Below are 10,813 nucleotides of genomic sequence, written 5' to 3' on the forward strand. Positions count from 1 at the left end.
ATTTCCTTTCGTCTCTCTCCTCGTCCGACTCGAATGTCCGGTCTCCCTGTGGCAACTTCTCCGGCCAAGCTCTCCTTGTGTTCTGGTGCTCCGCGGTCTTTTGTTTCCGGTCTGGGCCCTCCTCCTCCGCCGATGATTGGTCTGTAGGAGAACAGGAGAGCCTCGCAGGTGCAGTGCATTTCATCAAGATGGTGGGTTCACAGGCAGTGGGAAAACACAGTTAATATAACTAAAACACACAAGAGAATAAGAACATGCATAAAATCTCTACTAAAATATACACAACAAAACAATCAATAAAACCAGTCCCAACTGTCCTGTGACATATGTACAACATTCATCAGTATTATCAGAATATGTTCAGAATAAGCTTTTCTAATGTTAGGACCCACACCACTGTCACTGTTCTTCATTTAGCCATCAGTAATGATGAGTTATTTTTGTTCATACTGAACCACAAGAAGATACTTTAGTGTCGGAACATGCAAAATAAACATACATAGATTGGGGACGCAAATGATTAACCGTTAACCGATAACAAGAACTTTGACCGATCAATACTTTTTAATCATCAATAAAACGCCCTGAAAAAGGTTGAACAACCGAAACGTTGGCCTTTTAACAATAAAAAATATTGCAAGTAAGAAGAAAGTGCGCGGGAGTTTCTTTCGCCAATAATTAACAAAAAAAAACATTTTTTTAGCTTCTTATGGCGTCATCTCATGGGAGCGTACTGTATAGACACGTGCAGACTTCACAGATGAGCTGTTTGTCTCTCTCTCTTCAGCCTGGTGTTTGGCTGCACTTTGTATAAAATAGTTAAACATTGGAAGATCTAACAGCTGCTGAGCTGGATGTGGCGCTGATCAGCTGTTGCAGTGAGTGTGTGTTTATAACGGAACCCCCCCCCCCACTCCAAAAAAAACAAAAAACAAAACAAACATCGTCAATTGCCCCCGTGGCCCGCGAGCGTTTTTGTGTTTATCAATCTTATTGGTTAATCAGTTAACGAGCATCAGCTATTAGAAAAAAGTTTGAAATTTACGAGCTTTGAACTAAACTAAACTTTGAGATCTCTGACTCAAAAAGTCGGACAAATTCCACCAGCCCCGACATAAGAATTCAAGATGGCTGCTACTCATGTCAACAGTAGTGAACACTACCGGTTTAACACAGCAGAGTCCAATCTTTACCAATCAAATGAGCTCCTCTCCTCACCTTTAAATGCACCGTGGGAGAGGTGCACTGCAATTTTGTCATTTTTTATTTTGACATCGACGAAGGAATGACAACGCAAACAGAACTCCATGAGCTGATGAAGCAAAAGTAGTCTGGGAGGAGGTTACTAATATCATTAATCAGGTTTTGATACACTGAGAACCGTTGCCCAGTGAAACCCCCCCCCCCCGGCCCCTCAAGACACTCACATTTAGTAAGCTATATTTAAGAAAGCTCTCCTAATGTTAGGACCCACACTGGGTCTGATGCAGCCGATGCTACCCGGCCCCTAATAAGTGTAGCAAGGTGAAGAGGACCCGGGCGGGGATTGAACCCACACCTCCCGGGTAAGAGTCACACGCGCTTGCCAGTCACCCAGTCACCCAAAGGGACATCCCTTTGGCCAAGTAGCCAGGGCACATGATCAATTGGAGACAAGTGACAGGAACCTCAACTGTCACATCTCTCCCCCTCTTTTCACAAGCACGTCCTCGTGCTTCCGCGCAGGCTGCCACACATTAGGAATCCATGGACCCACCCCTAGTATAGTGCTACATGGATCCTGCCAACAACGCCAGAATGTGGCAAGGTGAACCCACACCCTCCCGGGTAAGAGTCATGCGCGCTTGCCAGTCACCCAAAGGGACATCCCTTTGGCCAAGTAGCCAGGGCACATGATCAATTGGAGGACTAGTGACAGGACCACCACTGTCACATAAGCAATAAATAATCAATAATTGGGGCGGTGTTGGTAGAGCAGCCGCTCCATATAGAGGCTACAGTCCTCACTGCAGGCGGCCCCGGTTAGAAACCTGAATCAAGTGGCCCTTTCCTGCATGCCATTCCCCCCTCTCTGCCTGCCTCCCCATTTCCTGTCTCTCTCTCTCTACTGTGCTAGCCATTAAAAAAGGCGAACCCCCCCGTACAGAGTTAATAGGACTACACTGGTAATTTCTCTGCTTCACCAATAACTATGAATTCATGGTTAGATTTGTTGGTATGGTATTCCTTAATTATTTCCTTGTGACTCATAATCATCTCTAGTTTGATGATTAATAAGTTGAACTTATCAGTTCCCAGACATGAAACAGTAACAGAACCAGTGAAGACTTATTTAATTTGCTTTCTGGTGATTTATTTTGATCAGACATGACACCTGTTTCATTTTGAAATTACATTTTAAGACAGATGCATCAGTTATTTCAGCAGACATCCACTCTAACACGGATTGACCAGAAACCCACTGAAGGAGGTGTGACTTTCTGCTGCCCAAACATGATTACCGGCAACCATGCGCACACACACCTCGTCCCCTTTCTGCAGCTCCAAGACAGCTGCATTTCCTCCATTATCAGCAGAGTCACCACTTGATGAATGATCAGATGACAGGACAACCAGCTCCTTGTTCTTGGTCAGCATCAGCCTGGCCTTCACGTGTCCTCCAGCATGGTAGAAGAAGGAGAAATAATAAACACCTGCAATAGGTGCAGTGAACACACCTGTGGAAACAACATATTGTCACATTGAATTTATTCTGTCACACAAATCAATCAACATGAGTGATTATGAGCGTGGCTGCATCTGATGGACTTACCTGTAGATGGACTGTAGGCGCCACCGATGTTTGTGATGACAGAGTTGTACCTCAGAGTCACTTCTCCGTTGAAGGGTCCATAGGCTCCACCCTCTTCTAACTTAACGCTGAATGCTACCATGGTTTTCTCTACAGGAAACAAAACATGTCAAGTATTTATAAGATTGTATAGGTACCTCCCAAATAACCCAACCTCATCCTAAACTCAACCACAGATGTTTCCTTCTAGTTCCTGTGAGACAGGTAGCACAGATTTGGATCTTAGCTGATTCTGTTCACTCACCAAAGAACCACTCATAAGTTATTATCTACACCTGCTCTCAACACACTACAGCTGGGGCCTCACTCCTGTTTATTAGGCTGCTGGTCCCTTGGATGACTAACAGGCTCAATATCTAGGTCTGTCTTAAGCACACAAGTATGTACGCAACAGTTGGCACATGGAATCCTCACATGTAACAAACCTGAAAATTGTTCTACATCCTACATTCAAGTCTTTAGAAAATTTCACTCTACCTTTTATAAGTTTTTCTTCAGTCTCTTTTAGTCGATAACATGTGGTAGGATGCCAGGCAAACTTCTGCTTGTCTTCGCTCTGACCTGAGTCCTGCAGCTGCTTTTATATTGTTAGCCACGTCATCTGGCAATAATTCAAAGTTTACAATCAGTTTACTCAGGAATCAGTCAGTTGCATTTCTTACAATACAGCTTTTTTTTTTTTTTATCTCTCTTGATGGCCTGTTGATATGACTATATCAGGTCAGACCACATTGTTTGCTTGTTTGCTCTGTCTGTCCCAGAATTGCTCAACTACTTTTGAATCTACCAGTGAAGACACCCAGAGGATACTCATCCCAAACAATGGAATGGAGAGATTCATATCCACAGAAGACTTTAAAGTCATATTAGAGAGACTGCACCTGAAAGAAACACAACTCCTGATGCTCAGCTCAACTTGAGCGAGTGTTGGAGATGATCCCGAGGGGCTTACACAGAAAGCTCCCACACTTGGGTATATCAGATGTGAGCTTTACCAAGAGATGGGGAGAAATTCTGAATAAATGTTCTCTGGACCTCATGCTGCTCATCATCGAACATGTATAGCACACGAGGTAAAGACTGAGATCCATGAACAGGAAGAGAATCTCAAACAAAAGCTTGGAACCGAGTTCTCAGTCATTGACAAAATCTATAAAGGACTCTGTTGATAAATACAAAGACAAGCTACAGACCACGGAACTGAAGAAATATAAATGTGACACAGGCACACGTGTCCACTGGGAGACAAAGGAACACGTGTCATCCTCCCAGTCCCCGTGGATGCAGGGACGCCGGGGTGCGCCAAGACGCAGCAGGGTGCCAGGTTGCAGCAGCGGACTCGGAGCATCCGAACGGGGCAACGGTCGGTCTCCTGGAAGGGGCACTTCCGAGAGTGAGTTCACTTTCGATAGTGAATCCAGTGGCCCTCCACACTGCCCCTTTTTTAGAGGATGCAGAATAGGCCAGAATAGGCCCAAGAGATGCAGGAGAGGCAAGCGGTCAGCCAAGAACAGACCGACCATGGACACGCAGCCTCAAACAGACACGGTAATTAACATCTCCTCCAAGGAACTATCTAATGAACAGTTGTCACTTCTATCTAAAGGCCCTTTCACACCGCGGACGTAACGAATAAACGACACGAAATTGCGAAATATTCGCGGCCAAATATTTCGCATCAAAACCATTCACACCGGCGGCGACACGAATATGCGACAGATGCGACAATTAAATTCCAAAGTTTCGCTTTGCGACAGGTGGTTCCTCGCCTCCACGTCATGTCTTCAATCCGTTAATTATCCCTCACGTCGCTATGCCACTGTTGTCTTGTTACCAACTTTACTCAACACAGCAGCTCACTGTCTGATCACTGATCAATATCTGATCACTGTCCTGACAGTATGAACACACTATTGCTATTTCTCCTCCTCCTCTCCTCTTTCCACTTACCCCCCCTCCTCCTCCTCCCCTCATTTTTCCCATTGATGGAAATCCATCGTGGCGACGGAGAACTTTAATCCATGTAAATAGGTTCGGTATTGGTTTTGTACACATGAATGTGAGAAGGCTCTTGCCCAAAATTGATATGGATAGAATCTGGGCCAAATCAACCAATGCTGATATTATGGTTTTATCTGAGACATGGCTGGGTAGTCCCACTCCTGATAGTTATATATATGGATGGGTATAATATTTTTCGTACTTATCGCTGTGCTAAAGGTGGAGGGTGGCTATTTATATCAAAAAATACCTTTCAGGCAACAGTACAATTATCCAAGTCTGTGCTTAAACAATTTGAGCTGCTTATTTTGAAAGTTGAATCCACGAAGAGCTGTGTTATATCCGTTGCCGGATGCTACAGACCCCCTTCTGCATCAAAGGATACTTTATCCTCATTGTCTGACTGCTTATCATCTATAAACTATAATGAATTGGTTTTAATGGGGGACTTAAATTGGGATTGGTTAACTCCTGCATCTGATTCTTTTAAATGCTTCTGTGATTCAGCACATTTGGCCCAAATTATAGACTCACCAACTAGGCCAAATAATAAACATCCTGAGAAGTCAACGCTCCTTGATTTGATTTTAACCAATGTTCCGCAGAAATATAAAGCTATTGCTGTCTTTGCAAACGATGTTAGCGATCACTGCATAATTGCTTGTGTGAGAGACACAAAGTTACCAAAGTGTAAACCACGTATTATACTAAAGAGACATTTTTAATTGTTCTGTGAACAAGCTTTTTTAAATGACCTTTATCTCTGTGATTGGACCAAAGTAAATTTGATCCCAGAGCCCGAGACAGCATTGCAGTATTTAAAATCATTATTGTTGGACATTATAAATAAACATGCTCCTCTTAGAAAATACAAGATTAAAGGACGTGATAACCCATGGTTTTCAGAGCAACTGTCTGAGCTAATTCATGAACGAGACCTTGCTTGAGCAACTGCAAGAAAATCCGATAATAAGTCTGACTGGCAACATTTTAGGCATCTGAGAAACAAGTGTGTCTCTCAAATACGTAAAATTAAAGCAGATTTTTATGTTAATGAAATATGTGATAGCACAAACAACCCTTCTAAATTCTGGAAGATGATTAAATCATTGTCTTCAGGCACAAGGGACACTGTACTTCCGAATACTTTAAAGCTGACTGATGAGATCATTACAGACAAGGAAAGTATGTTAGATTCCTTAAACCAGCACTATATACAGGATCTTCTGGTTTGTTGTTTGAGCAGGAAATGAAACAAGAGATGAGTCAAGTGGATTACTCTCTGTCTCGTGAAAATGTGATTTTGATCTTGCTCTCATTACTAGAGTGACAGGACTGGGATCTGAACCCAAACGCACGACTCAAAAAACTTGGTTGCAATATCAACAGGGTTTATTCTGGAGATTCAAACAAAAAACTCACTCTTCTCGAGGATAAAACAAAGAACAAAAAACCACTCTCTTGAGGGATAAAACTGGAGAACACAAAGTCACTCTTACGAGGAAAAAAACCCTGGTAACAAAAGGAAAAAACCTGACATGGGGCATGGAGTCTCTCGGGTCACAGGACAAGATGAACTGGCGCAGAACAAAGGGAGACACTGACTAAGTACATGCACACACAAAGAAATGGGGACCAGGTGGAAACAATCAGGGCGGGGCAGACAATCAGACTGGCAGGGGAACACAAGAGGAAGGGGCAAGTCACCTGAAACGAGAGGAGAGGTAAATTACAAAATAAAACAGGAAACCACAAGACAACATGACTGAAAACAACAACTTAAACCTGAACAGAGTCTCTGGTCATGACATAGAGAGGAGGTATACAATGCTCTCATTAAGTTAAATACCAAGAAATCCTCTGGTCCTGATGGGTTAGACCCATATTTTTTGAAAATTGCTGCTGAACTTATTGCAGAACCTTTGATATTTTCAACCTGATTATAGAAACTGGAATAATTCTTAGTGTATGGAAGTCAGCATATGTCACTCCTTTATTGAAGGGTGGTGACCGATCAAATCCTAATAATTATAGGCCAATATCTTCAGCCAAAGTTTTAGAAAGTGACCAGTTGAAAGATTTTCTAACAAGAAATAGCATTTTTAATGAATTGCAGTCTGGCCCAGCCTGGTCAGTTGCGTACATGAACTGATGAAGCCTCTTAGAGATAGAGATAGATAGAGAATACTTTATTCATCCCTAGCAGGGAAATTCACGTTAGTCCAGTAGCTCATACAACAATGACAAAAAAGATGAACACAAAAATACATTTTAACAAGTGTTATATAAAACGATTGCAGCAGGAACAAATGATCTCTTAAATCTTTCTGTTCTGCAGGTCAGGGAGATGAGCCTTTTGCTTCGGCTGCTCCTCTGACCTGAGAGGGTTTTGTGTAGAGGGTGTTGGGGGTCACCCAGGATGGTCTTCAACTTACACCCCATCCTCCACTTAACCACAGCCTCTACCAGCTCCGCTCCCTCCCCCATCACAGAGCTACATTTTTTGATGAGCCTGTCTAGTCTGTTCCTGTCCCTGACCTTGATGTTGTTACCCCAGCAGACAATAGCAAAGAATGTAACACTTGCAATGACAGACTGATAAAACATACGCAGCATTACATTACATACATCAAAAGACCTGAGTCTTCTTAAAAAGAAGAGCCTGCTTTGTGTCCTTTTGTACACATAATTTGTGTGTACGGACCAGTCCAGCCTGTCATCAAGGTGTACTCCAAGGTACTTGTATGACTGAACCCTCTCAATGTCCACCCCATCCACAGTCACAGGCCGTAAGGATCTTTTGGACCTGCCAAAGTCAATAATCATTTCTTTGGTCTTTGATGTATTAAGCAACAAGTTGTTGTTGTTGCACCAGACTGTGAACGCCCCCACCAGGTCCCTGTATTCATCTTCCTGTCCCTTCTTCACACATGCCACTATGGCCGTGTCGTCAGAGTACTTCTGAACATGGCAAGATTCAGATGTGGATGTGAAATCTGCAGTGAAAAGTGTGAAGAGGTAAGGTGAGAGCACAGTACCTTGTGGTACTCCTACACTGCTCACCACTGTGTCTGACATGCAATTCCCCAGCCTCACATACTGTGGCCGCTCTGTAAGATAGTTATAGACCCACAAGATGATGGTTGGATCTACACCCATCTTCTCCAGCTTTCCTCTCAGAATACTAGGTTGAATTGTGTCAAAGGCACTGGAAAAGTCTAGAAACAGTAGTCTCACATATCGCCCAGGTTTATCCAGGTAAGAGTAAATCCGATGCAACATGTAGATGATTGCATCGTCCACCCCAATGTTCTCCCGGTATGCAAACTGCAAGGGGTCCACAGAATGCTGCACTTGAGGTCGAAGGTGGCGAAGTAGTAGTCTCTCCAGAGTCTTCATAATATGAGAAGTCAGGGCTACTGGTCTGTAGTCACTGATTCCTGCTGGCCTCGCCACTTTGGGAACCGGCACCAGGCACGAGGTCTTCCAGAGAAGAGGGATCCTACATGACTGCAGGCTCAGGTTGAAGATGGTACGGAGAGGCACAGCCAGCTGGGCAGCACAGTCCTTAAGGAGTCTAGCTGAAACACCATCAGGGCCAGCCGACTTGCCAGGACGCAGTCTCCTCAGTTCTGCGGACACTTCCTCCAGGGAGAGTAGAGTGTCACCGCCATATGGAGCAGGACCGCCAGGTGGAGCAGGACCACCAGGAGGAGCAGGACCACCGGAAGCAGGACCGCCGGATGGAGCAGGACCGACAGGAGGAGCAGGACCGCCGGAAGCAGGACCGCCGGAAGCAGGACTGCCAGGTGGAGCAGGACCGCCGGCTGGAGCAGGACCACCGGATGGAGCAGGACCGCTGGAAGCAGGACCGCCGGCTGGAGAAGGACCACCGGATGGAGCAGGACCGCTGGAAGCAGGACCACCAGATGGAGCAGGACCGCCGGAAACAGGACCGCCAGGAGGAGCAGGACCGCCGGCTGGAGCAGGACCGCTGGAAGCAGGACCGCCAGGTAGAGCAGGACCGCCGGCTGGAGAAGGACCACCGGATGGAGCAGGACAGCTGGAAGCAGGACCACCAGATGGAGCAGGACCGCCGGAAACAGGACCGCCAGGAGGAGCAGGACCGCCGGCTGGAGCAGGACCACCGGATGGAGCAGGACCGCCAGGAGGAGCAGGACCGCCGGATGGAGCAGGGCTGCCAGGTAGAGCAGGACTGCCAGGAGGAGCAGGACCGCCGGAAGCAGGACCGCCAGGTAGAGCAGGACCGCCGGATGGAGCAGGACCGCCAGGAGGAGCAGGACCGCCGGAAGCAGGACCGCCAGGAGGAGCAGGACCGCCTGGAGGAGTAGGACCGCCAGGAGGAGCAGGACCGCCAGGTAGAGCAGGACCGCCAGGAGGAGCAGGACCGCCAGGAGGAGCAGAACCACCAGGTAGAGCAGGACCGCCAGGAGGAGCAGGACCGCTGGAAGCAGGACCGCCTGATGGAGCAGGACCGCTGGAAGCAGGACCGCCGGATGGAGCAGGACCTCCAGGTAGAGCAGGACCGCCGGAAACAGGACCGCCAGATGGAGCAGGACCGCCAAGTGGTGATGGTGAGGGAGAAGAGGCTATGTTAAACCTGTTGTAAAACTGGTTAAACTCATTTGCCAGGTCAACATCTCCCTCAGGCTGCCTATTTCTCTCCTTGTATCCAGTGATGGTCCTCATTCCTCTCCAGACCTCCCTGATGTTATTATTTTGTAGTTTGCTCTCCAGCTTTTTCTTGTAGTCTCTCTTTGCTTGCCTTAGTCTCACTTTCAGTTCCTGCTGTGCTGTCTTAATCAAGACTGAGTCACCAATCTTAAAAGCCTCCTTCTTATTATTTAGGAAGCTTTTGATGTCACTTGTGATCCACGGTTTATTGTTAGTGAAGCAACGAACTGTTCTGACCGGCAACACCACATCCCTGCAGAAGTTTATATAGTCAGTGACACACTCTGCCATCTCATCAATGTCAGTGGATGTGTTGTTAGGTGTCTGCGAGTGTAGCAGAACATTCCAGTCTGTAGACTCAAAGCAGTCCCTCAGAGCCTCAGTAGCCTCAGGTGTCCACTTCCTTACTGTGAGTGTAGTTGCAGGTTCCCTCTGCACACAGGGTTTGTAACAGGTCTGCAGACAAACCAGGTTGTGATCTGACCTTCCCAGTGGTGGCAAGGCAGTGGCTCTGTAAGCTTCTTTTACATTGGCATACAGCAAGTCAAGGGTTTTGTTTTTTCTGGTAGCACATTTAACAAACTGTGTGAATCCAGTCAGGTGGGAGGAGAGGATAACATGGTTGAAGTCACCTGATATTATAATAAGTGCCTCAGGATGTTTTGTCTGTATCCTAGCAACCATTTCATGCAGTATTTCACATGGAACATCAGCTGTTGCCTTGGGAGGGATGTACACAAGTATTGTTATGATATGACTGAATTCTCTTGGTACATAATATGGCCGCATTCCAACAGCCAATAATTCAATATCTGGACAACACATCTTCTCTTTGACAGTAATATGTGCAGGATTACACCATCTCTGGTTCACAAATAAGGCCAGACCTCCTCCTTTTTTCTTGCCACTTGCCTTAGCATCTCTGTCTGACCGTATGAGAGTGAAGCCAGGTACATCCACAATGGAGTCAGTGATGTTTTGATTCAACCAGGTCTCAGTAAAACACATCAGGCTGCACTCACGGTAAACTTTCTGAGTCTTCACCAATATCTCCAGCTCATCACTCTTGTTGGTCAGAGAGTTGACATTCCCCATGATGACAGACGGCAGAATGGGCTTGTATCTCCACTTCCTTGCCTTTAAACCTGCACCAGCACGGCAACCACGAAAACGCCTCTTCAACTCAGCCGGAATAGTGTGATACACCCCAGATTTTCTCCACTTCAACGAAAAAAGCTCTTCACTTGAGAAAACTCTTCTCTTCAC

General features: G+C 45.9%; 1 protein-coding gene across 1 annotated transcript; it reads left to right on the top strand.

Annotated features, from left to right (window-relative positions):
• Window positions 1-8,123: 8,123 nt before the first annotated feature.
• LOC311001887 (uncharacterized protein) lies at window positions 8,124-9,204 on the top strand (the record flags this gene model as incomplete). The annotated part of the gene is made up of 2 exons (XM_083993066.1): window positions 8,124-8,544; window positions 8,614-9,204. Exons 1-2 carry the CDS (start codon window positions 8,527-8,529, stop codon window positions 9,202-9,204), a joined length of 609 nt encoding a protein of 202 aa, XP_083849192.1. The 5' UTR covers window positions 8,124-8,526.
• Between the last annotated feature and the right edge of the window lie 1,609 nt (window positions 9,205-10,813).

The sequence above is a fragment of the Trachurus trachurus genome (genome assembly GCF_905171665.1).
Source record: "Trachurus trachurus genome assembly, chromosome: 18".
NCBI classification, from domain to species: domain Eukaryota; kingdom Metazoa; phylum Chordata; class Actinopteri; order Carangiformes; family Carangidae; genus Trachurus; species Trachurus trachurus.